Source organism: Acipenser ruthenus, chromosome 6, assembly GCF_902713425.1.
Source record: "Acipenser ruthenus chromosome 6, fAciRut3.2 maternal haplotype, whole genome shotgun sequence".
NCBI classification, from domain to species: Eukaryota; Metazoa; Chordata; class Actinopteri; order Acipenseriformes; family Acipenseridae; genus Acipenser; species Acipenser ruthenus.
Window position 1 is genome coordinate 21026023 of NC_081194.1, and position 24095 is coordinate 21050117.

General features: G+C 37.4%; 1 protein-coding gene across 1 annotated transcript in view; it reads left to right on the top strand.

Moving 5' to 3' along the window:
* Positions 1–6431: 6431 nt before the first annotated feature.
* Positions 6432–24095, top strand: part of LOC117411529 (cAMP-specific 3',5'-cyclic phosphodiesterase 7B-like) — a 69932-nt gene continuing 52268 nt past the window's right edge. Inside the window, exons 1-2 of the mRNA XM_059025211.1 lie at positions 6432–6759; positions 21653–21713. Coding sequence (XP_058881194.1) covers positions 6739–6759; positions 21653–21713 — 82 coding nt within the window. The 5' untranslated portion in view covers positions 6432–6738. The remainder of the gene's footprint in view (positions 6760–21652; positions 21714–24095) is intronic.

The window sequence follows — 24095 nt, forward strand, 5'->3', positions numbered from 1 at the left end:
GTAATGAAAAATAGTGAATGTTTTCATGCATTGAGTTAATATGCATTAACACGGGGACAGCCTTGTTTCTAGCAGTTCGACTCTTCAGTACATTAGTTCTCCAAAAAGGTAAATAATTGTGCTCCTGTTAAATCGATACCTTGAATCACATCAAGATAGTAATATAAGTAATATCAGGGGGCGGAAGTCCCGGTTTGATTGACGGGAGACTTTTGCCGTAGGGGCGGAAGTCCAGATACAATGGTCGCCATCTTTGTTGGGGGTGGCAATCTGGGAACACACTGGAACATTCTCAAATCGACAGATGATTAGAGTGCTGCTGATTGGAGGGTGTTGCCTTGTGTATGTAGGGCCCGGGTTGTAACAACTCAGGGTTGGTTTGTGGAAGGAAACAAGCACACTGCTTGAATGGGTGCTTGTTTAAAGAGGATGCTAACACTCTGTGTGGACTTTTTATCAAATAGATCCAGAGAGAGTGAGAGAGAGAAAACCCAGCAGGACGCTGACTCTTCCCACGAGGTGAAGCCCTCCAGGAAGCTTCAAAAAACTTTAACATAGTCTTCTTTTGTTTATTGTAAGTCCTTGGTTAGCGGTTCTCTTAAGTTAATAACAGTGAGTGGTGGCATTGTTGTAGTATAGCGCACTGAGTTGTGCTATGGATATATTATATCCTCTGTACGGATATACGTACTGTTCTATGACCTTCTGTTTCGTTATCAAAAGTATACCAGTACTAATGTCATTATGACTCCGATGCATATGTATTGCTATATATATATGTAATGTTATGACCTTTGCTGCTGTTCATCCTCCCTCACTATTGCTTGAGCATACAGGACCCATTCTGTTGGTGTCTATTTTCGAATTGGAAGAGAACGTCCGGTTGCGTATGCAACCTTGGTTTTCTGAAAGAGAAAATAGCCACCGACCTGCGAGGGAGCTTCAAAAGCCTTCACGGCCTGAAGCAAAGAGGAAGGACCGTCGGTATGCTGCGTAGATGAAGCTAGCAAGGGGGTGGGCTTGTCTACATCATCACACACACAGGCCCATCGGCAGCTTTGCAATACAAACTCAGTAATCCTGCCACCAGGTTATCTTGTTTTGTTTGTTCTGTAGGCTTGTTGACAAATGAAAGATTTCTGCCAATCAGTATCTTTTGATCTTCCTTTCTTAAGGGATATAGTTCCAACTGGCTCCATGTTTGCTCACCTGAAAATATGTAATTATGTATATTTTATATATGTAGTAAATGTGAACGTGCCATTTATAAATTAGCAAATGCATTTCATAAATGAAATATTATACTGGACATGAGTACAGGCCCATTTACTGTATTTAATTTCCCCAAGATGTTTGGGTTCTAGATACCAGTAATATATTTAAACACATTTTTGTATGATGCAAAACAGGCAAATTTTAGTTGTTCATCATATCCCATAAAAAAATGTAATAAAATAAAATATTTTGAGATGCCAACATGTCTAGCATACATCCTATACAGTTGAAAAATAATGTAAAATAGGTTGTCTGCTTTTACCCCTTAGGCATGATCTATCTGTACAATACCCAGTTCGTCCCCTGACTAAGAGCATTGAAGAGCGCAGAGACAAGGTTTGCCCAGATAAAAAAAGAGCTATGAGAAATTACTTATACTTGTCAGCAATTTCAGCAGTATGTGCAGGGGTGTGCAATTTTTGGAAAATAAAATGTGTCCAAGGGACAAAATGCTAGAAAAATCTACTTGTCCTACTTAAAAATGTACTTGCCTCCTCATCGCACGAAACACAGACAAAAAACTAGAATATAACTTGTAGGATTTTGGTTTATTTAACAGTGAACACAATCAATCAATTAGTGATTACGAGGGGCAGAGTTAGCCTTGACTGGTTCACTAAATTCTTCAAGATACATAAAAGGTTCCCTGTGACCCGACCTCACCTCAACAAATTTATAACATACTTTGCAGTTTGGAACACATTTGCTAGTAAGATACTAAGAGTACAACGATATAAGCAATACTTGGAGTTATTCAAATATAAAAAAGCCTCTTTCTCTATCAACTGAATCCAACTTCTGATGTACAGGTGTTTTAGTTTATTGCATCACAGATACAAAATCATTGCCTATTACTGCTGCTTTGTGGAATTCTGATTTTTCTTGACGTTTTTTCAGTTTTGTAACTGCTGAACCCCAGATTTTTAAAGGTCTTGTGTATAACCTGTCAAGTTTCCCTGCATTTTTTTTACTGTTTTTCTACCAAAATGCACACAATATTTACAGTAGGCTCCATCAAATTCTGCGAAGAAAATGTTTTTTTTTTCTTTTTTTCTTTCTATTATATACTTCTTTTTTTAAAACAGTATACAACATTTTTCAGCTATTTTTCCTCATCTAACATTGTGTCCCATGATGGCTAACTGGAACACTGCTGCAGTAGGGTGATCCTGGTTCTAAACAGTAATTATCCATGGTCAAATGGACTGGCGGAGAGCTCAGTAAAAACTGTGAAAAGTCTCATGAAGAAAGCACATGATGGAAAAGAAACTTTTACAAAAGCCTCTTGTCTACAAAAGTGTACCATGGACTTTCCCCAGCACAAACGCTAATGGGAAGGAGGAACATGACAAATTTGCCTATACATGAAGAGCTTCTGAAGACTCGTGACTCAGTGCAGGTGAAGCAAAGCAAAGAAAAACAAAAGGAGAAACAAAAACATTTCCACGACAAGAGGACAAGAAGGTTATCTGAATTAAGGCCCGGAGATCGAGTGCGTCTTAGAGACTATGACAGAGGAATATGGCTGAGGGGCACTGTACAAGTACCAATTGCACCTAGGTCATACCAAATACAAACAGTGAGAGGAACCTGAAGTGAGACGGAATCGTGTGAGTCTAAGACTTCAGCCCAAGGTCGAAGACGCCAATTTGACTGAAGCAGATTTAACAACTCCCACAGCAGTCAGTCAAGACAACACCAAACAGATAGCAAGGACAATTCTGAGCAGTTACCGCCAGCTGAAAAGTCACAGGAGAAGCAATGGAGACCTAAAAGAGAAATTCAATGTCCTGAGAGACTTATTGAAACTTATTAGATAAGTACAGTGGGGTGAGTGGTAAAGACTCACTAGAGAGTGAAGTACTAGTCACCTCTCCTCTCAAGATTAAGTTTAATTATAAACCTGTGTTTTGTAAGTAGTTAAAAAACGTTTCAGCCATGTTACTGTAATTACTCCTGTAAAATGTTTCCTGTAATAAGGGAGGAAGATGTGATGTTTATGTGAATGTGAATTTAACATACATAATAGATGGTCCCTAGTGTAAATGTAAGAGATGATGATTTGCAGACGGCCCCTAGAGCCTAAAGGTGTGGAGAGTTTGTTTTAGCTGATGCGTATGTTCAAGATGGCTACTGAATAAAACATGTTGAAAACTCACGCCTGTTTCATGTTATTAAAATACGAACAAAAAACAACCTATGTAGACATTCTGAATACAAAAAAACAAACGGAGCACGGTTACTTTGTGAGTAAATTGAATAGATAGATGCATTGGGTAGCTTTTTCTTTGATTTGTGCAATTTATTTGGAGCTTTATGAATAAGAAAATGTAAAGTAAAAAGTAACTCACTAGATTACTTGTACAAAAACTGTATTCTGCTTTCTTTCTTCACAAAGTGGTCGATCACGGCTTCGTTGTCTGATGACATTTTAAACCAAAAATTGTAAAAAGCAATTCAAAATATTACTTTAAATTTCTCAATATAATTCACAATAACAGTCTCTATAATAAGCAATATTATGTATGCTATTGTAACGTTGCTGGGTTCCAGGATGAATGGAGTCAGATAAGGTAGGTATTTTTAAGGCTTGAGGCCGTATTTATTTAACAACAAATTAAATATAAGCAAGGGAAGGGTTCTGGGAGCAAACACAAAATAAAGTGGTGATTCAAGCTTTCTTTTTCTTTCTTTCTTTATTCTTCTTGTTCACTTTCCACACTGTCACTCTCTATCCTATAGTAGAATGGTGGTTGAGGCAATGTGCCCCCTATTTATGCCCTTGCTTGACCCCTGTTTCCCTCCAATCACTCGCAACCATTACTCCCTACATCCTGCCTCCCGCTCCTAACATGCACTCACAGACAGTCACCCCCAACCGCATTTCCCCTACCCCTCAACCATTCACACAGGTTAACCCCTGAGGAACCCCCACCCTCCCAGAGATCGACACAATATTATGCTGGCGTGAGCGGCAGCGTGTGCAGCAATAATGTAAGGACATCGGGAAAGGACACTGGCTGTTTTGGGGCTGTTCTGTGGTGTTTCTGTGTTGTTATGTGTTGTTATTTTAGTAGTTAGTTAGTTGTGTATTTTAATTGTTTATAATTCTTCATTTGCTTTTATATGTCTGCTGTGTCTTTTCATCTGCCATTTATCTCTCTCCGTATCCTTATTTTTCTTTTTTCTTTTTTCTATTTTATTTTTCCTTCTTATACAATTATCTGATGCTCGATCATATTCCCTTCTCTAAATGTTACTTTATTTGCACTCATGATTGGACACCTGCATAACAAGGGGCAGATCTTTGACTTTCCCATTGGTTAAAATTACTTAAGACCTTTAGCCGAGGCAGAGAATACCTTCAAATCTCCCGCCTCCGCGCACTTATGATTGGACTGTCACAGAGAAAATGCAGATCTTCTATTGGTGGATTGCATCATAGGCCCTTCAGTATGTTTCGCAGCATATAAGCTAGCACTGTAAATTGACTGCTGTTGACGGTTTAGTTGGCGCTGTCATGTCAGCAGAGAATACCTTGAAGGCCTTGACGGCACGCCCGTTTTTTTTATTAATTTCATGTTCAGGCAAGAACAGCTGTCCCCTGATGCTGATGTGACAGGCAGTCAAAAGCAGATGCAAGTCAATAATACTGAGGTTAGAATACAGGTCCAGCAAATTTCCCTTGTAGATGTAGTCGAGCATCGCAAGATGTGAGGACGATACACTGGCTGGAAACACATTTATTAATTTGTTTCCAGGTTCATTCAAACATGCAGCCCTACGTGCCTACATATATTTTTTATATATGGTAGAAATGTATGATCCTTATACTTTTCATATATAGAAATTGGCCCCTTTTTATATATTTAAAATATATGGGATATATTTAAAATATATTTTAGTCTGTAATCCATATATTTATTGTATATGGATTACAGACAAATGAAAATATATGGTGCGCCATATATTTTCAACATATAAAATAAATATATGAATTGCAGACTAAAATATATAAAAAGGGGCCAATTTCTATATATGAAAAATATAAGAATCATACTTTTCTACCATATATAAAAAATATATGTTTTTTCCATAAGGGGTATGAGACACCTATACATGCATAACCATCAAGTTTGCAGCACTGACCGCATGTGCAAACAAACTTTGTTTGTAGTGTGTTGAAATGACTTCATTTTTAAATCTTACTGTTTTTTGTGGGTTACATAATTACGTGGCACACACTGACATAAACTTGCACACGGCTGTAAACCCCAACACTTTGATTTTTTTTCTGTTTATGGCTTGTGCCGCATAGATAAAAAGAATGGTAAAATGGCTGGTCATTCATTCTGGTGTGGACTTGAGGTGAATATAACTGAGTACCAGTGAGTACCTGCAGAATATCACCCCTGGCGGTAAAGGGCAATTAGGAGTCATGACTGCCTTGTAACTTGTTCCATGGTATAAAGGGCCACCTTATATAAGAAGGAGCATTGTATTCTACCACTACGACTAAGCTCCTACTGCAAAGGAATAGGATATTAACTATAAAAAACAAAAAAAATTATATATATTTTCTTCTTAATACTGTAAGTCTTATTTTAACTTGATATACATACATTCTAAATTAGCAGTAGGTTAACCTTTAACAAACTACAAAAACATAGCAGGTTGAAAAGTGCATTTGGTGAATATAAACCTCAGTATTTACACATTGCAAGGCTGGGTCAAGTTATAATAAAAAAGAATGATGTGTTTTCTTAATCCAGCTAAAGTAGTATTTTGGTATATAGCCCATTTGGCTTAGTTCACCAATTAATCTTAATAACAGAGGACACTGCTTGTACCTTGCCACAAAAATAAGACAGATATCACGAGCATTGAAATGCAATCCCCATTCTCCTGACAAGGAAATGTCACCGCACACTGCAATTTTAAAGTCAAGAGAAAGTCTCTCCGAATCACTGGCACATTCTTCTCATAGTAGCTCTTTTAAATTAATAGCACATGCTGGGGGAAAACTAAGCCCTTTTACGTCACTATGAGGAAGCATAAACAGAAGGCTCTCCACTCCAGCAGAGCCTGGCAGCTTTGAAGCTGATTGGTCTGTCTCTTCTTGCCTCTGGCGACTGACAAACACCTCCCCAGTGGTGCTGGCCCTCTGTGAGCAGCCAAGGCATTCAGTCAAACAGCTAAGCAGGCAGGCATGCAGACTGCAGCAATCTAAAACAACTCCATGCTACAAGCACAGCCTGAGGGGAAGAGAGAGAAAGAAATCATAAAAAGAAAGACCAAATAGAAAGCAAGAACGAGAGAAATTGCACTCGTAGACTGTTCTATTTAATTCAATTGTCCTGGATGTGATTGCTGGATTCTGCAGAGCAGTCTTCTTCATGAGCAAGCAGCAACGCTCAGAAATTTCAAGGCATTTACAGGTCACAGATCTGCCACTATGGTTAAATGTCTTGTTTAATGGTTGAGGTACGTACTAAAACCTTAAGGCTGCATTTCAAAATAAAAAGGAGGGGGTTCTGAAAATATGAAGGGCCGTTGTAGTTATTTTGAATGCTTTTGCTCTGTGTTGCTGCAAACAATTCTTTTTTGTTGTTTTTTATTTGTAGTTTCCTTCCTTTGCTGTCTAGATTTGGTTACACTTTTAACACACTGGTTGGGAGTTGTCGCAGCTTGTCACTCAGGTGAAGCTTAACAAAAGTGTTCTGTTGAGTAAAGCCATGAATAAATGGTAGAGAATGATATTGACAGGTTGACAAACACAGTTACTATGTGTTTATAATGTCATGGTTTTTATTTCAGGTTTTAGGCACACTTTCACAAAATGTGACATGGAAATTTGGATAACATTGTGAATACATCTTTCGAATTGCAGACAGTTTGCTTAAATCTCATGAAGTCTCAATGACTGTGTCAATAAAGTGTCTTAAATTACCCACAGTGAACATTTCTAATTATATATTTTGGGGGTTGCATTTTTTTTTCTGATGGGAGAAAAACACACAAAGTTTTAAAACTACAAATAAACAAAAATATAATTGAATGGAATTTAAGTATTCTTAGAATAAGCTATTCCTTACTAATGTTGAAACACAAGCAGGTGTTTTCTCCTTTCAGAAGAAGTAGTGCATGATACAATTGAAAATAGCATCATATGGACCTTATTCATAAAATATTAGCATTCCAGCAAATAAATACATGGTGGCCCAAGTGGTACATTGATGCATTGTTTTATTATGACCCTTTGAATGTAGTTTTTTTCTTTTTTTTCCAGTCATACTCATCTTACTTGGATTGTATGTTACAAAATATTGGCTTTGAACTTAGGAAATGCAACTTGTGTTTACTGCAGTTGAAAATGAATGTTTCCTGCTATTGTAATGTGTAGACTAGTTGAAAGAGGAATGGAAGCCAAGACTTTGTCTGGTTCATGAGAGGGGCAGAAAGACTCCCACTGAACCATCTGCTTTATGTACACATTTAGCTTTCACATTGTATTGTTACATTTTTAGGGTGCTTTGCTTGACTTGGGTTTGAACTTCAGAATTTAAATAAAAACATGTGACTTGATTCAGCACTGTCAAGTCAGATTTTTTTAGAGTAAAGAACTGCTCTATTATCGGAATTAATGTTTACAAAATGGAATACCCACTTTGAAGCTGGTGTATGGTGGTGACAGATATTTAGACTTACTACAGCTTTTAATTCTTGTTCGAATGCCTGTGCAATGTGTTGTGGTTGATAGGTCCTGAAATGAGTTCTGAACTGTGACAGGACTGTACTGTATGCAGTAGGTAAATGAATGCAGTTAAGGTGAACTTCGATGCAAAGACCCCAATATGTACGTAAATATAATTTTCCATTGGTGTTCACAGAAAGACCATTACATATACATCCATAATGGTAATGGAACTCCAGAACAATTCCATTGTCTTAAAGACTGCTGTATATTAAAATAATTTGAAAGTTCCAACCACACAACTCTGATGCACTAATATGTATTATTATTATTATTATTATTATTATTATTATTATTATTATTATTTATTTCTTAGCAGACGCCCTTATCCAGGGCGACTTACAATCGCAAGCAAATACAAATACATTCAAGTGTTACAATATAAGTCATACTATATTGTAACACTTTATTATAAACGATACACGCATACTGTGTTGGAAATTGAGATTTTATTAGAAATATTGAAGAATTGTGCAACATCTATCAGAAATAGTTTTCCTGAGACAAAAGACTAAGCTGTAAAATGTTACCTAATAATATGTTTTTTGAAGGCTTTCCAGATACCATGCAACACACATAAAAAGAACAAACATTTTCTGGGACCAGCAGAACAGCATGAATGATAAAGCACAGTGTGCTGTGCTGTGCTGCAGTAGGTTTGCTGCATGTGCCAATTGAGAAAACAAGGACTTGGTGTACTGCAAATACAGAACCAAAAACTCTTTCACACTAAGCTGAACAAAAAACACCCAAATCAAGTCTGATATCACTTCTTCAAATAACATCCAAAGCAACCTAGCAGTCTGATGTTGACAAATACTTGACAAGTTCCCCTTTCTTGAAGTTTCTTTGTGTCTGTTTTTAAAACAATGTAGTGAACACAGATGGCAGTATGTTGTTGTTAGCTTATGTTTTTGTTGCAATTCAGTAGCTAGAAATGTCTGGAATTTCACCACACATTAAATCTGATTCTTTTTCAATCAAATTTGCTTCAATTTTGTCCATACAAACTGGATTCTAAGTAAATGGGTAATTGCGTTTGTCAGGAAATCCTTATTATTTTACTTTTGTTCAGAGGCTATAGTTTCAAAAGCCAAAATGAGCTCCCTGCCCCACTGGCCTGTGCAAATAACAGGAATCATTTTGAATGGATTGAGGTTTTATTATTACAAAGTATAATAGTCTTTAAATTGTATGTTTCTTTGGAACCATATGTAAGGTTTTATATGGTATATCATATAGCTAGTACTTGCTATTTCTAAGCAAAATATTTAATCTTAGTCTTAGGGTAGAGGACTTATCAGTGCACCAGATTAAATTATTTTCTAATTAACAATTTTTTCATTTCCTGTTTAAAAGCCAGAGATTGAGATAGAGATTATTTGTTTGATAAACAGTAAAAGACTATGACTATACAAGCTATGACTATACCTTATAAAATGTATCTGGGACGTAAAGTCTTTTAGACTTCACTGACTGTGATCAAATGATGATATTTTTGTGTTTAAAATGTAATCTATGTTCAAGATTTGTAGTAGCCAGGTTGCAAAAATGTAAATATATGGCAGATATATTTCAGGGAATATGCTTTTCTGCAATATTTTTGAAATATACATTTTTTTTTTTTTTACTTTTAAATTATATATTTTTTTCCATGACATACCAAAAGTCTGTGTAATTCTGACAATTCTTTTCAATTTAACCAGTCAAGAAAATGTCATTACTGCTCCATGAGACTGGCACAGGAATATTGTCCATAACACCAATATACTGTAGTAGCAGGGCCTCTTCTGGAGTAGCAGGTTCTAAATGTACCCTTTACAACAATAACTTTGATTGAGCCTAAAATTATCATATCTGACAGCTTTCCAAAGGAACTTTCCAACTTTAAGGAGTTTGATTGAAAGGGGACTCTCTTCTTTGCTGTTGATTATTCTGTAGAGCACATTTAAATGTCGATTAACAACGGTTAACAATTTTCATGTGTATTTGATTCAAGGTCAGGAAAGGCAAGGTAATGTAGAGAGTATTCTGTGGTATGGCTGGGCATATGATTCTGTTTCAATCAAATTTGCTTCAACTTCATAGGAGGCTGTGTGGTCCAGTGGTTAAAGAAAAGGGCTTGTAACCAGACGTAATTGTAAGTGACTCTGCAGCTGATGCATAGTTCACACACCCTAGTCTCTGTAAGTCACCTTGGATAAAGGCGTCTGCTAAATAATCAAATAATAATAATATTGCCTTCCATGAAATAGTGTTGAATGGAATGGAACAATGGCCATTGTTTATAAACAGGAGTGTAACAAATAAAGTGAAGACAGATCAGAAAAATTTGCTTTAAACTCCAGTAAAGTACATCCCAACCACCGCCATGGAACACTGGGTTGTTATTTTCTCAGGCAGGGAACTAGCAGCGAGAGAGAAACACCAGGATTTCACAGTTAAACGACAGTAGTACTATAAAACACACAACGTTACTGGAAATGGCACCATAGAACAACCCGCAAAACACCAAAACCAACAAAGACATAGCACATGTTTCATTTTTAGAGAAACGTAACATGAAACAGTTGGATTTGGTTCAAAAGACTCTTTGCCGGTAGATGAAATCCCCATGCAGCACTTTAAGCAGGTGGAAGGAGTTGTTAGGTCTGCGCTGCCACCAGGAGAGTGGCCTCCTTATCATTTTCACCTAAACGATTCTGAAGACAAATATTTGCCTTTGCGATCCAAACAAACATCCTCAAAGCAGGTATACTGACCACATGATAAATAAGTAGCTTGCTAGGGATACAACTAAGCAGGCAATGTAGAGCAAACTAACAATTAACATCAAGGTTTAAACAATGTATTATTTATTTGAATTAAAAATATATTTCTAAGTCAATTGTATGATGGAAAAATCATCTTTGTTAAGTAGTTGAATGTAGTGTGTATGTGTAAAATATTAATACAACATTTCACTGCATTATATTTTTATATAACACACACATGTGTTTTACAGATTTACATTACAGCATCCATTTTGTACCCTTCAGAATTACAGATTTACAGATGGTTACTATGTGATAAATTATGTGAGTATGTATAGTTATTGTTTTGCTTTATTTCTGCTACAATACTATTAGAATTACAATGGTATAATGTAATCATGTAAACAAAATGAAAGACTAAGTACAGTAGCTTTAAATGCCTTTTTTAACATGTCCTTTTCCTATTTCATGATGTTTGCAGTCATTCTAAGTGTTTGTAGGTTTTGCTTCTCCAATATTAAGTTATTATAATTTTCTCTAAATCAGCCTTTACCTGGCTGTTAATTGCTTTGTGCTTGTCTGGCAGCTCCACCTACTCTGCATTTATAAAAATAGAGTAAATTGGGCTGGCAGAGTTGAAAGGTCACATTGTCATATGATAGTTCAAAATGATGATAACTCAATATTGAAGCAGCATAACACAGAACCGTTTAGAATGGCTGCAAATATCATGACATGGTAAGGGAAAGTAACATTTGGAGTTACATGCTTTTTGTTTTCAGGGTATTTCCTTTCCCTGGTAAAGGAAAAATAGCTGCTAGCTGGTTTGTTATTTTGAATTAATAGTATTTAAAGAGAACAATTTTGAGGGCTCATAAGCAGCTCTGGGTTCATGGTGCTTTGTTTTTGTTTCGTTATTTGCACCTTTAAAAGGTGTGTTTACCTCTCCTCAATCTATCTTACAAATCAGAATGAATGGTGGTGGATTTTGCCTTAAACTCACAGTGCTGATGCAAAATAAACATGCGTTTGATGTGAAATAGCTAAGCCCTCTTGTGCGAAAGCTTCATCCAGATTGTTTATTTTAGTTAGGAATTTTGATCGTGTAATAGAAAGCTTCCTACAGGTTCTGTATACCATTGATCCTTCAGCTAACAAAACAGATTGAGAGCTTTAAAGACTTTAGTGTTACAGGCAGACTTTTCAAAACACCCTTGAAAAGTAAATGACATAGGAAGTTTGCTGTTGGATTTTCCAAGCTTTTTTTGCAATTCTTTTATACATTAAGTTAGAACATGGGCCCTTGATAATTTATCAGGCTGTGTAGCATACAGGGTGTAGCGTGCTACTGTTGTTTTCCAAGTTCTATTTCAGCAAAGCCAACTGTGTGTGGATGAAACCTCAGCATTGAAGAAGTCAACAAAAATAATGAGGCTAAAGTCAGACCAAAATAATGAGGCTAGTGTACTCAACAGATTGTGTGCTGTTGATACAGTACAAGCCTTGAATAGAAATGCCTGCATACAGACAAAGGGGAATGAGCCTGAAGCCCTGCTCAATAAAACTGTAGTGTTTAGAAACGTGTTATAGTCACTGTTGCTGTCTCCTGTGCTATTCGTCTCTAAGAACAATCTTGTTTAAAATATTATATTTTTATTAACATAATCATGTTGGGACTGTAGCTGAGTACATTCCATATTTGCAAGAAATCGGAATCTTAACCAGGAGATTACATCTTATCATCATATCCCCAGTGTTGTGAATTGTAAAACATCACTGGGGATCTGATGCCCTATAATAGTTTGTTGGCAATGAGGTACATTTTAATGGTCGATGCTTCGATTACAGTAAATATTTTCATGAAAACAAGGTATCGTATGGGGTGAATTTATTAAGTTTCTTTTAGGATTTCTATATTCTTGTAGGATTAGCTTTTATTTCACTTTTTTATTTTAATTGTACATTGTTTCAGAGTTGCTGCAGACAGACAAATACTGTGGGTTTACCCATTTCTTGTAAATATCAATTAATCATATGAAATAAAATAATTCTGAAAAAATGTACAGTATGGTTACAGAAAAAAAAAACTTTACAGCCAAACAGATAAAGAGCTTAAGATTCAGGTAGAGTAGAACTTAATTAACTTTTTCTGTTGATTCTAGGTTGTGTAAATGATTCATGTTCCACTGTAGATATAAGAGATCTAATGAAATTTACTTGAGCTTCAAAGATGTTGGCTATGCCAAGCTTGCAGTCCATCATTCCAATCAATACATGCTGATCCTTTGGAAATATATCAGACATTTTTCTTGCTTTCAACGGTCATCCCAAGGCTTCTTTCAAAATGTATTTTGGTTTTGAAAGATGTTAAAAAAATATTCTTGTTTTTAGATTTATATGAATAATTTGTGTTCCCTCTGCAATAATGAAAGTTGAAAGGTTTGGCTTCATTTTCTTAGATTTGTGACATATAGACATCTTTAACATTGTGCTTTTGCAAGATTGCACAATATTATAGGACAAAGCAAAATCTTTGATCAGCCTTTGCCATAAAAACTGTTATGATTAACATTTTTTTTAATAATTGCAATTGTAAGCACAGTTTGCAAAAGACTGTTTTGCTAAGGGCTTTAGTGCCAGTGGTTGGCATAATTTACAGGGTGTGGCCTCATTTGCATGCAAGCTTTGAGAGATTTCAATGGCGGCGCAGATGGGTCAACTGAGTCTCAAACTAACCAGGTAAAGGGAGGTTTATTTGAAATGCAGGCACAGCTGATGTCATTACTGAAAAGGAACAGCAAGAGGAGCGAGAGAGAAAACACATTTTTTCCAAACAAATGTCTATGTTATATACATTTCTTATATTTTAAAATAATAATATATTTTAAAATAATAAACTCACACACTCAAAAACACAAAATTCTACCAAATTTCTCACCCTTGACCTTTATTATATTAATATAACAAAACACTGCAGTTACATACACCAAAAGTGATCAGTGAAGGTAACTTTTTCTAAATACTGCATTAACTTACATGGTGTGGCAAATAAATAACAGCTTTTTGTTCATCAAAATCACAGCAAAGGCATTCATTCATTTTCTTAAAGGGAATGTCAGTTGCTCCTCATTTGCTAGCAGCTTCTGACTCCCTGTCAGGATGTGAGTGGTGTGGGTAAGGAAATGAATGTCCAATCAAGAGCTTCAAGTTAAAAAACGTTTGTATTTATTTACCCAAAACAAATAATATCTGCCCCTTTACCAGCAATGGTATTGGGGGGTATACGGTGGGGTTTCAGTCCCAAACACAAAATAAACAATTAATATTTTAATCCCCATGTTGCACGAAACTGTGCTTTCCAAAACCGGGGATCGTTGTGCTTTGTTGTGCTGTGCAGTGAGGGTAGTGCTCTGGTTTTTGTGCAGCTCCCATCTCATAGTCCTCTGCTCACAAAAACAAAAACAAACACAGCGCTCCTGCGCGTTAGTAACTCCAGCGTAAGGGGACGCATTCACGTAGCTGCATCCCCTTTGTACTGCCAACCTCCTCCCTGTGATCAGCCCGGCACCACGGTCTATCCAATTACTGCATGCCCCTTAGCTGATCACAATGGATTTGTTTAGCAAAATGACCGACTTCCGGTTCCCATCTACCATCAAGCCGCCCCGTCTATGGGAAAGCATGCCACCAACCTTACACAGTGCCCTTTCTGGTCGGGAGGAAGACTTGCAGCACAGATTCCTTCTCTGTCTGTCACACTCCCACATTTTCTTCATTGGTCAGCGCTAATGGAATACCGCAAGCGCCCAGCTCAAACTCCCTTCAAAATCACAACATCAAGGTGAAGGCACAATCCAGCACAAACTTAAAGCATTACGTTTGCGCTGTACCGCGTTTCCTCAAAACAGTGCTGAAAATCTTGCTAAAAATTATTCTTGACATTTGAACTAAACAAATACAAAACTTTTATTTAAAAACTGAAATTCAATCATATTTAAAATGATATATGTATTGTTAAAATAAGAGAACTCTCTGAAAACATTTTTAATAGTTCTGTAAACCTAAATACCCCCTTCTCCCCCCACAAGAGTCATGCGTTGCAAAAAATTGTGGTCTGCTTTTCACAGACAAATACTAACCATGACTGCACTACCTGGAACAAAGAGCAAAAGGCTGAATGTAAACACAATTCATTTTACATAGCATACATGTCTCATAGTTCTGCTATTGCTGTAGTGGGGCCCTCTTTGTCACATACTCATGTTGGAAGTCTGTTTGTTTTTCTTTTAGCCTAAGGTATAAATTAAGCAGTCATGACCAACAAACAGGGAACTGTTGATATCTTTACATAGTTGGCTTGCCTGCTGCTTTTGTGCCAAACATGTATACTATTTAATCCCCATCTTACTTTTCATTATCACATTTCACTGTGCAAAGCATCTAAAAATCAATGCAACAAGGAAGAAGATACATTCTTATGGGCTGCTACAAAAACATCATGTGTATCATATTCTGTTTCTCGGCAAAACAGTTTTATAAGTCAGCACCGACTGCATTTAACAAATAATACCAGACACGAAGATTTTTTTTGTCATGTGACATTCCTGGATTTGGCTAATGCATATGGTTCAGTGCCACATGAACTACTTTGGGCAGCATTTGATTTTTTCAGTGTACCGATGACAATAACAAATTTAGTGAAAGCCTATTTTGGAGATTTGCAATTCAGTTTTTCAACTTCAGAATTCAGCACTACATGGCAATGCCTAGAGGTTGGAATAATGGCAGGATGCACCATTTCTCCACTGGCTTTTACCATGGCAATGGAAGTAATCATTAGGGCATCAAAATGGGTAGTAGGAGGAGAGCGCTTGGCTTCTGGAATGCGACTACCACCAATTCGAGCATATATGGATGACATGACAACCATGACTACAACAGTAGCCTGCACTAATCGATTATTGGGCAAATTAACCAATAACATTGAATGGGCACGAATGCAATTCAAGCCCACTAAATCAAGGAGCATCTCTATAATTAAAGGCAAAGTAGTAGATAAAACATTCTTCATTAATGGTGAGGCAATACCAACAGTGTCTGAGAAGCCAGTGAAGAGTCTTGGGAGATGGTACGACGGGGATCTAAAGGACACAGTTCGTGTGGGAGAAGTTAGACAACAAGCAGTGGAAGGGTTGAAGAGCATAGACAGCTGCGCTCTACCAGGTAAACTAAAACTCTGGTGCTTTCAGTTTGGTCTACTGCCGAGGTTGCTGTGGCCACTGACTGTGTACGAGGTTTCTTTGACAACAGTAGAGAAGTTGGAAGCTTTAATCAGTTCATACATCAGGAAATGGTTGGGAGTTCCACGCTGCCTCAGCAGAGTGGGACTTTATGGTAAAGGAATACTGCAGCTACCAGTCTCTGCTCTAACCGAGGAGTTTAAGTGCGCCAAGGTCAGACTGGAAATGACATTAGTAGAGTCACGCGATAAATGCGTAAGGGAGGCAGCACCTGTGTTGAAAACTGGAAGAAAGTGGGCGGCAAAGAAAGCTGTGGAAGATGCAAAGGCTGCCCTTCGAATTGGTGATATCATGGGGCAAGTTCAGCATGGAAGAGGGGGTCTTGGTTTCAGTTCAACTCCTCCTACATGGCACAAAGCGGCCCCAGCTCAAAGGAGGAAGCTGGTAGTCAACGAGGTGCAAAAGCAGGAGGAGAGGATGAGGTGTATAAAGGCCATTTCCCAGGCCAAACAGGGAGAATGGATGAGATGGGAGAGTGTGGAACAACGCAAGATTGGCTGGAAAGACCTATGGTCAATGGAACAGAGCAGGATCAGTTTCCTCATCAGGTCAACATATGATGTTCTCCCATCACCACAGAACCTAAACCTCTGGGTAGGAGAGGATCCCTCATGTCCTTTGTGTTCATCACCTGCAACATTAAGGCACATTTTGACAGGATGTAAGGTGGCTCTTAGCCAAGGACGGTTTACTTGGCGCCATGACCAGGTGCTGCGATGTTTGGCCTTAGCATTGGAAGACAAGCGTAACAAGACCAATAAGTTGCCACCTGTTCCATCAAAACATTACACACAAAAGACAACATTCCTCCGCCCAGGAGAGCAACCACCAAGAAAAGGTGTTAAAACCAATCCTCGCCCAGGACAACTGGAAGCTGCTAGAGACTGGAATATGTTGGCAGATGTTGGTCAACGGCTTATTTTTCCACCTGAGATTGCCACCACTAACCTTCGACCAGATATTGTCTTGTGGTCTGGATCAGCACGCCTTGTTCACCTGGTAGAGTTAACAGTGCCATGGGAGGATGCTGTAGATGAGGCGTATGAGAGGAAGAAACTGCGGTATGCTCAACTAGCCACTGAAGCGGAACAGCGAGGATGGAGAGTTCGGGTTTACCCAGTGGAAGTGGGTTGTCGAGGATTTGTGGCACACTCTACAACCCGGTTTCTCAGAGACGTCGGATTCAGTGGCCAAGAGTTGCGTCGCACAGTGAAGAACTTATCTGAAGCAGCAGAGAGGAGCAGCAACTGGCTGTGGTTGAGACGGAAAGATTCTGGCTGGGGACAGGTAAGTAAGCTGGGCTGAGTTGAGTGGGGGACGGAGGGGGGTGATGCTGGGACGCCAGAATCACCGTCGAGCCCTCTTGAGGTGTCGTGGGCTAGTCGACGAAACACTGAGGATGGAAGGTGCCCACTTGAAAACCCCAGAGATGTACCCTACTTAGCTCAATCCAGACGGTTGTCATGCTGATGCGCTGGGGAGGCCGCACTTTGGTTGATCCCCGGAGCCAGCATTGCAGCCGTTGTGTGTGCTGATGCGCCAGGGAGGCAAAATAAGCTGATCCCTGGAGCCAGCATTACACTTCAGCCATTAACACCAGACAGAAGGATATCTACATCATCATATGGAAGGAAACGTAAATGGATGGAGACACATATGGATCACATTAGTTTACTGTAAAGCTACGTCTTAGTTGGTGCTTATCTTGGCGAGAGCCGAGTTCAAATCAGCATGAAGTTTTAACATCTACTCTCGTGTAATGGAAATCATCAAACTAAACTGGAGTAAAAATATTCTCTTCTCTATTGAATATTATAACAAGGTCTTCCTGGATTTTACAGTTTGTGAAACTAAATGATCAATTTCTACCTGCACTATTTAGCAGAATCAATGGACACATTTTCATAATATCTCCTCTTTGACTCTTTAAATTACAGGAATCCCTACTGGTTTTGATAATACTTTATCCATTAATTATATGAAAATTATTTTGCACTGACCAAGCATAATCATTGGCATTTTTTAAAGCCATGCAGAATGTATTTAAAAAAAAAATAATTATAATAAAACAATCAATTGGGACTTAGAAGTTTATTTATTATCAATTTTCAGTTTTTGGACCCTGTGATAGGGTACAGAGTCGTCAACGCACACACAACATTTTTTTGAAAATCAGTTTTGTCTCCGAGCAGATCTTCCTCTGGGTCAGCCATGATAAAAGTGTGCATAGACTAATGACATCACAAAGGGGCATCACTTTTAGAAACACATCTTCTTTAAGGACCAATCTGCCTGCAGTATATGGGGAAGATCTAGAAATCTTTAAAAAAAAGTCAAGTAGACAACTAATGTCATAGTCAGTGTTATGAGACAAAATATTTGTTTCTTATAGTTTCACAAACTATACAAACCATGTACTCAGTACTTAGATAGATAGATAGATAGATTGTATACAGGGTGGTTAAAAGTGTGGAAAAAGTAATTCACTGCAGAACAAAAAAACTAGTACAGGCAACCACAGAGGTTCATGTAGGGCTCTATAGCTGGATGTTGTATGGCATGAACTACTTAAATTGATAAGCACATGTTGCAAGTGGGTCTACCACAACATAAGGGATGACTTTTTGTTTAATATCATTTTGCTGCTAGCCTGAGGCCTGTTGATGTATACCTCTTTGGTCAGGTATGGTCATTACATTTTTTTTTTTTTTACATGGGTGTCCTATCACACAGTCCATGTAGCAACCCAAAAACATATACCATTTTTCAACTGCTTAGTAAATGCGGTCCTATTAAAGCTAATGTCATTTGTTCACAGTAGACACTAATTTGTCAGTCACAACATTCAGGCCCATGAAACTGGTCATCCTGATTTCCATTACATGAGAGTAGATGTTAAAACTTCATGCTGATTTGAACTCGGCTCTCGCCAAGATAAGCACCAACTGAGACGTAGCTTTACAGTAAACTAATGTGATCCATCTGTGTCTCCATCCATTTGCGTTTCCATCTATCTGATTATAGTACTGTAAAAGGGCTAATGTGTGATCCTGATCCTCAAGGCATGACTAAAAGTAACAATTTCCATTCACCACTCATCCAGCTTGACTTCCTTTGGTTTTTCCATTTAACTTGATTATGAAAGCTTCTGTACATGACACATGCAGTGGCTGCACAGATAGAACAAAGTGACACTGCCAAGAAATGTAATTTCATTTTATTACATGCACAGTCATGCATACTATATTCTACTTCAAGTGAACACTACTCAATATTTAATGATATGTTTTTTTCTGTGGGTTAATGTTAAGATGTATTTATAATAACCCTGGCAATGATGTACAGCACTGTTAGAAAAGATTGTACATTTTTGTAAAAAAAAACTTTACTAGTATTTAAGCTGCAGTACAGTAGACTGGCTGGCTAATTTGGATCTGATTAGTCCAAACAGACCTAAATAATGCTTTTTCTTACACCAGCTGTAGAAACCAAACTCTACAACACATATTCTGGTAATGTGTATCACCCTAATTTATATTTTATTATTATTTGTTTATTTAGCAGACGCCTTTATCCAAGGCGACTTACAGAGACTAGGGTGTGTGAACTATGCATCAGCTGCAGAGTCACTTACAATTACGTCTCACCCGAAAGACGGAGCACAAGGAGGTTAAGTAACTTGCTCAAGGTCACACAATGAGTCAGTGGCTGAGGTGGGATTTGAACCTGGGACCTTCTGGTTACAAGCCCTTGTCTTTAACCACTGGACCACACAGCCCATTTTATACTTTATGTGCTTAGTACTAGTTTGTAATTTTCACAATTGCAGAAACATACCTTCCTGGGAAAGATATAAGGTGCAAATCCCAGTGTTGACCAGTAGGTGGAGCACAACAGCTCTGTGTAGTACCTGGAATGACTTGAGGAAGAATTTTAAGAGCAAGCTACAGAGCATAAATATGGGATTAATGTTAAAACAATCCACATTTGCATTGCAGATTGCAAAGCAATTAAAATCTGTATTTGTACATATTGAGGATAGACAAATACATTTGAGTTGTACAATCAGACCTTATGTGACAGCTGCATTATGACAGTATTACACAGTTTAATTCAATACAAGGCTGTATTAAATGTTGGAGTATCTATCATATTAAATTGGGACCCCACTCTTGAATCTAGTGGGCTGGTGGGAAGCAGAGATTTGTATCTAGAAACATTATTTCTTTTTTTTAATTGTGCAGTTTTTTTTTTAAAGGGCAAAGAGACAGTCGCGCAGCATGAATACATTAACTGTATGCTAATGAAGCACAGCTAATGAGAACGAACATTCATTCACACTGATTACAACTATACACAGTCAAATAAACTATATTTGAAAGTAAGAGAACAAAGGAGAACATGAGTGAACCTTATGACTGAACAGGAATGGAAAGCAATTCAGCAATAAGAGATTGAAAATAACACAATTTGAATAGGGTAAAACTACACAAATACAAAAATGTAAAAAGATAAATGTCAGAAAAACTAAGCAATAGAGTAGAAAAAGGAGACATACTGTATGAATCATATAAGTGGATTGTGTAGTGGGTGCAAGTAGCACATTATCCACACAATCCACAAACTATGTGTGACTCAATGGGTGCTCCGCTGTACATAATCATGCTAATTTAATGTTTCACAATAACTGCCTGAATACGCAGGGGTGCAAATCCTTTTAAAACTGTTTGGAAAGTTAAGCACCAGAGAACCTACTGGTGCTAAATTATCAAACCCGCCCTAATAAAAAACCCCTTCCCTGCTCTTTTATTAGTTTTTAGTGTTTTGTGTTACAGTAAATATTTTTTGATGCGTGTGGGTGGGTCATGTGAGTAGTCCAGACCCAACCTCTATGGTTGCTAAGGAATTAAAAAAAATAAAAAAAATTCTACTGGCGCCAGAATGTAATGTTGCTGCTGCTATATAAGGTACCCTGGCGCTAGAATCTAGCACCATAGTGCCAAATTTGCACCCCTGATACTGCACAGTATCTCTAATCTGTAGTACAGTTCTTGATTTCTTTCCAGTCTAAAATGTATGATGCCATTCGATCATATATATCCAAAAGTTATAATTCCTGGGGACTGCTGTTAAAACTAAGCTCTTGGGACAATAAAGGATCATTGGTAGGACTTTTGTCCACTTCCATGGTGTTTTATGCTAAGGAAAGCCCATAGTTCCCTTGTCATCCACCAAAACATGAACACTTTGTTGGGGGGTGTACTTCAATGCTTTAAACTTTTAATCATTTTCACTGTAATGTACTGGGCTCCATATGGGTCCTCCTGCAGACAATGACCTTTATGTTTTCATGATTGCAGCGCATTATCCATGGATTCATTAACAAATTGCAGATTATTACCATTTTCAAGACCAATGAAGATTAATCAGTAGCCACTGCTATACTAATTGTCAATGTGCTGCAGGTTTAAAACAACTGTTTAGACAGGTGGTGGAAATGTTTTTCCCCTAAAGCAGTATATTCTTATATGAAAACATTTATTAATTATTGTTTTGTTTCTTTCTTTCAGAGGTGTGGAGCAATCGCATTTGAAAGTCCTGAACAGAATGCCATATGTTTTTGCACGCTTGGTAAGACCTTTTTTTTTTTTTTTTTTATCTTCTATCAAAGCCTTTACTTAAAGTCTCTGTACATAATGGAAGTTAGTATGCCATAAAATAATAATACAGCCACTTGTATATTTGTTTGTATGACTTCAAACAGCTACTGTCATGTTTTTGTTGTTGTTTTTTTTATGAAAAAATGGCTTTGGGGATTTCTTGTCTGCTTCCCAGAAGAACAGTCTTTTTTTTCTTCTAGAGTTGCAATTTTTCTGGTGTTTTGTTTGTTTAGTGTATTGCTCTGAAGTCCTGTGAATTAAAGAAGGTATTTCAGAGGTGACCTTGTTAATGAATGCAGTTCTCTGGTGGTAGGACTTGTAGGTGGTGCCGTCTACACGGGGAGTGTGTCCCTTCAGTTTCAGATAGATGCTAAATGACTGATTCATGCTTCAAATGTCATACCTAAACATTTAATTTCCTTTCTCTCTTTGGAATCAAATGTGGTATGGTTTGGACTTCAGGGTTCTGCTTTTTGTTAACCATAGTACAATGATGCAGCTGAAGTGGTGTAATAATACTTTTGAGTAATATGTTTGTGTTTTTTTAAGTAAAATATCTGTGTGTTCTAAATACAGCTACAATGTGTTAAAGATCACATTTTGTACTGGGACATCTGTCATAAAAAATAGCCTTTAGAACAGATTCTATCAAATTTGGAAATAGTAAAAGAAGCTTAAGACTTGAAATGGCACACGCCATTTCCATATCATTCAATTTATTATGTTTGTTTTGTGTTTTATAGTTATGGATAGATTCTCTGAAAATAATTTGTTGTAGACCACTTAGTAAAATAGAATACCAGTACGTTCAGGTTTTACCTTTATGCATCCAGTATAGCAAGTTTCTCCTGTTTGCATTTGGAAAATAAATTAATAAAGCCTTGTTGTATATTTTTGCAATGAAAGGCTTCTATGTCAGATTGGTGGACAGAACAAAAAAAGGTAAAAATATATTCACAAATATAATTCACAGAAATTTCAGAGGTACCCTTCTGCAAAGCAATCAAAGAAGCAGATGAGCTCACTTCCATCCTAGATTTGCTTAAAGGCTCTGGAGAACACCTCTAGACCTTGTTATTTTACTGCTCTAAAGACAGGATCTATTACTTTTCAACAGGGAAACACTGTCCCAGTATGTTCACGTATGTCCTTTAGTAGATGATTTGAAAAGCAAATGTATTATAAAAACAAACTAAACATATTCTACTGGCTGATGTTCAAGTTCTAGTACTCTTGTGGTTCATTTGTGGTCTGGGGAGTTCCCAGTATGTTTGTTGTCCGTCAACAATTTCCAATTTTTTTTAAAACTTTTTTACTTTATTTTGGCTTGCTTTTTTTTCAAAAACATGTAAAGAGGACCAATTTCCAGAGCTTTGATTTTTTTCATGTATTTATTTTATTTATTTATTTAATTTATATAGAACTTCTTATACAAAAGTATTGCAAAGCGCTGTACAGTACCTAGCAGAAAAAAAGAACAAACCACAGTACCTTTGTATAGCATGTCACACATACAGCTGCCACAATCAGACCATTTAAATAACAGATTTAAATAACAGTATAACCCACTAAGTTGAGAAAGCCATTTTATAAAAGTGCAACTGTAACAGTCCCAGCTTCCCTGACACTAGGCATAGCATTCCATAATTTCGGAGCTCTACAAGAAAAAGCCCTACCTCCTGTGTTGCTTTTGTTGACCCTAGGAATAACCAGCGCCCCGCATCTTGTGATCTCAGAGTGCAGTTTGGAAGATACGGAGTCAGTAACTCTTGCAAATAACTAGGTGCTAATCTATTCAGGGCCTTGTAAGTTAACAGCAAAATCTTAAAATCAATTCTATACTACACAGGGAGCCAGTGTAAAGAGGCCAAAACAGGGGTAATATGTTCACTTTTCCTGATTTTAGTGAGAATTCTAGCAGCAGTATTCTGAACAAGCTGCAAGCGGGATACCACACGTTTTGGGACACCATAAAAAAAAGTGCATTACAATAATCAATTGTAGATGAAACAAAGGTATGCGTTAGTCTCTCGGCATCAGATACGGAAATAAATGGTCTAAGTTTGGCTATATTTCCCATATGAGTCTCAAATGATAGATTTAGGAGAGAAGCCTGTATACAATACAAAATAGTAAAATCAAATGAATACCTTGCGTACTTGTTTTGTACTTTAGCCTACTGGTAACACAAAATAAATAATGCGAATAAAAGATTATTTTTAATTAAAACAAAATTATTTTTAACTTGGTCTACTTAGTAGCCTAGACAATTAACACACAATAGAGCACGGTCCTATACAGATGCTCAAAATGAGCTGGAGGGGTTAGTGCCACATGTGTGCAGTCTGTTGCT